The following is a 2,647-nucleotide window of genomic DNA, read 5'->3' as shown; positions in this document are numbered from 1 at the left end:
CACTTGGATATATTATTAGATATCATTTGACTCGTGGAATGTGACGATGAAAAATGTATGTCATATGAATAACATGATTATAACTTTAAATTTTCAAAAAAGTTGAGTCAAAAAACAGATAAAACAAAAATGTATAATCAATTAATATCGACATATATAAAAAAAGAAATTATTCTCAGCTTTACTCGAAGACTCTTGCTCCAAATAAAGCTAACTACGTATTTCATGTCAGTCCACGAAGAAATCCGCGAAAATCACATGGGAGGAAAGGCTTTGGCGGGAAAAGCTCTACGACATGGCTAGTTCTAGCCTTCAGTGAGGCGTGATGCGGAGTAAACAGTAAGGCAACGTTCGAGACGTGCCAAGAACATGTCAATTTCAATCATAAGCTTGCTGGCTTTTTGCGATCTTTGGAGTGCTCATCATCTTTCGCACAATGGAACATGGATATCGTGAGACCTTTCCCATCAATTTCCGAGGAAAAGAAAGTTTATTATCGTCACAATAAAATGTCCATGCCATTATAATGTAGTTGAACTAAATATCCTAAGAAAAGCATGCAATAAGTTGTCTATCCATTTGCTGATTATTACACATGCTAATTGTTTCACTCAATTATGAGTTCAACCATCGAGTAATTTCTATTTTGTTTCAGATTTTGTTATATATATTTTTATTTTATTACAAAATATATTGTAATAAATTGTCTTCCATTACCAAAACTTAGTATTGTAAGAATCAACATATGAACACAATTAAACTGCAACCATAAATTCATTAATTAAAAAAAAACTAGTGTTCCTTAAATAACAAGCAAAGAAGTTGAATTTTCTTTTGAAAAAACAAACAAATCTCTAAAAAGTATAGCTCAAATTTATCAAAGACAAAACATTAAATAATAAAAATATATAATCACAAAAAAAAAAATTAATCTTAAAAAGGCTTTGAATTCTTGGTCAACACATTTCCACCGGAGAAAAACCCCACCAGATCCTGTCTGTACGGTAAGTACGTCCGCCGCGGCGGCGGCGGTCTCAATTTTCCGGCGGTAGCCGGCGGTTCTTCGACTCGGTATTCGTTCTCTCTTCTGCTCCAACTGTTCTTGGGAGTTAAAAAGACGAAATTTTCCTTCCTTCCTTCACTGTGGCTCCTGCTCAATAGCTCTTTCAACTTCAGTTTCTTGTAAATCGACCCCGTGGAGGTGCTTTTCTTGCACCGCCGCACCGTTTCCTCCGGAGACTCCGCCGCCTCAGGAGTAGGCTTCGGCGGCCAGACGCAGTACATCTCCTCCGTACCACTTTCATGTTCATCAGCATCCGAGGCGGCTTTCGGCTGCCACACGCAGTACATCTCCTCCGGAACTCCTTCCAGCTCATCCACATCCGACGACGAGCAAGACGACGTCGCTGCCGTCTCTCTTTCCTCGATAAGAAGCTTCATCAACGGCAGCCGAATCGTCTTCTTTCCGTTCTTCTCCTTGTTTGCATCCATATTCACTTTCCTGATCAACAAATCTCCATTTAGAAACGGGTAAACCGGTCGAATCTTACCGTCGTGGAAGATTTCGTCGGCAGAAATCGTAGACGACTCCGAATCCCTCGTGACGAACTCGAACTCGAAGCCTTGATCATCCTCATCTCCATCCCATTCTCCACCTTCCCTTTTCACAGATTCTGAATCCACTTCCCTCTCGAAGTAGAACTCATCGTCGTAGAACTCATCGGACTTCTCTTCCAGTTCCGCCGCGCATTCCTCCACAGCCCGGGCGGCTATCTCCGTCAGGTCGCTGTTAGAATGGCCGTTGGAACTCGGAGAGTGCGAAACCGCAGCATCGTGCGCTTGCATTTCTTCGAATAATCTTGGAAAATTGTGAGATATTCAGAGTATGGTGATGAGAATGGAGAGCTAGAAATTGTTAAAATGGAGGTTTGTGGTGAGCATTTATAGAAGGAAATTATTTATTATAAAGAAACATGAGAAAATAAGGTAAATAAACCCCAACCCATTAGAAAAATAAAATAAAATAAGAAAAAAAAGGTTGAATAAAAAATGTGACCGTCATATACGTTTTTTTGTGAGACGGTCTCACGAATATTTATGTGTAAGACGAGTCGACCCTATCGATATTCAGAATAAAAAAAATACTCTTAGCATAAAAAATAATATTTTTTTATGGATGGACCAAATAAGATATCTGCCTCACAAAATACGACTCGTGTGAGACGGTCTCACACAAGTTTTTGCCCAAGTTTTAATCTCATATTTCTTCATCTTATCTAATTGATGGTAAAAAGAAATGAATTATTATAATAATTTATAAGATACTTGAAAACAATATATCATTCGAGAGTTTTACTTCCGATCATTTTTTTTCCTAAGATGTTCGCATGAACATTTGAAAAAAAACAAAATCATGTGAGATTCATCAATATTTTTTGTATTGCACAAGATGTTCGCACTAATATCTTGTGTAAGGCGATCTCACGAATATTTATCTGTGAGATGGGTCAACCCTACCGATATTCACAATAAAAGTAATATTCTTAGCATAAAAGTAATATTTTTTCATGAATGATCCAAATAAGAGATCCGTCTCACAAAATACGACCCGTGAGACCGTCTCATACAAGTTTTTGCGATAGACTTT

The 2,647-nt window shown here is 38.0% G+C and overlaps 1 protein-coding gene across 1 annotated transcript; it reads right to left on the bottom strand.

Moving 5' to 3' along the window:
* Positions 1-933: 933 nt before the first annotated feature.
* Positions 934-1,845, bottom strand: LOC140819250 (uncharacterized). The gene has a single exon (XM_073179261.1). It carries the CDS (start codon positions 1,843-1,845, stop codon positions 934-936), a length of 912 nt encoding a protein of 303 aa, XP_073035362.1.
* Positions 1,846-2,647: the final 802 nt, after the last annotated feature.

The sequence above is a fragment of the Primulina eburnea genome, chromosome 18 (genome assembly GCF_022965805.1).
Source record: "Primulina eburnea isolate SZY01 chromosome 18, ASM2296580v1, whole genome shotgun sequence".
In the NCBI taxonomy this organism is placed as follows: domain Eukaryota; kingdom Viridiplantae; phylum Streptophyta; class Magnoliopsida; order Lamiales; family Gesneriaceae; genus Primulina; species Primulina eburnea.
The sequence above is the reverse complement of the archived record's forward strand: the minus strand, read 5'-3'. Positions and strand labels throughout refer to the sequence as shown.

Coding starts and splice junctions, on each gene's coding strand:
- LOC140819250 (XM_073179261.1), bottom strand. CDS start 1,845: ATGCAAGCGCACGATGCTGCGGTTTCGCACTCTCCGAGTTCCAACGGC.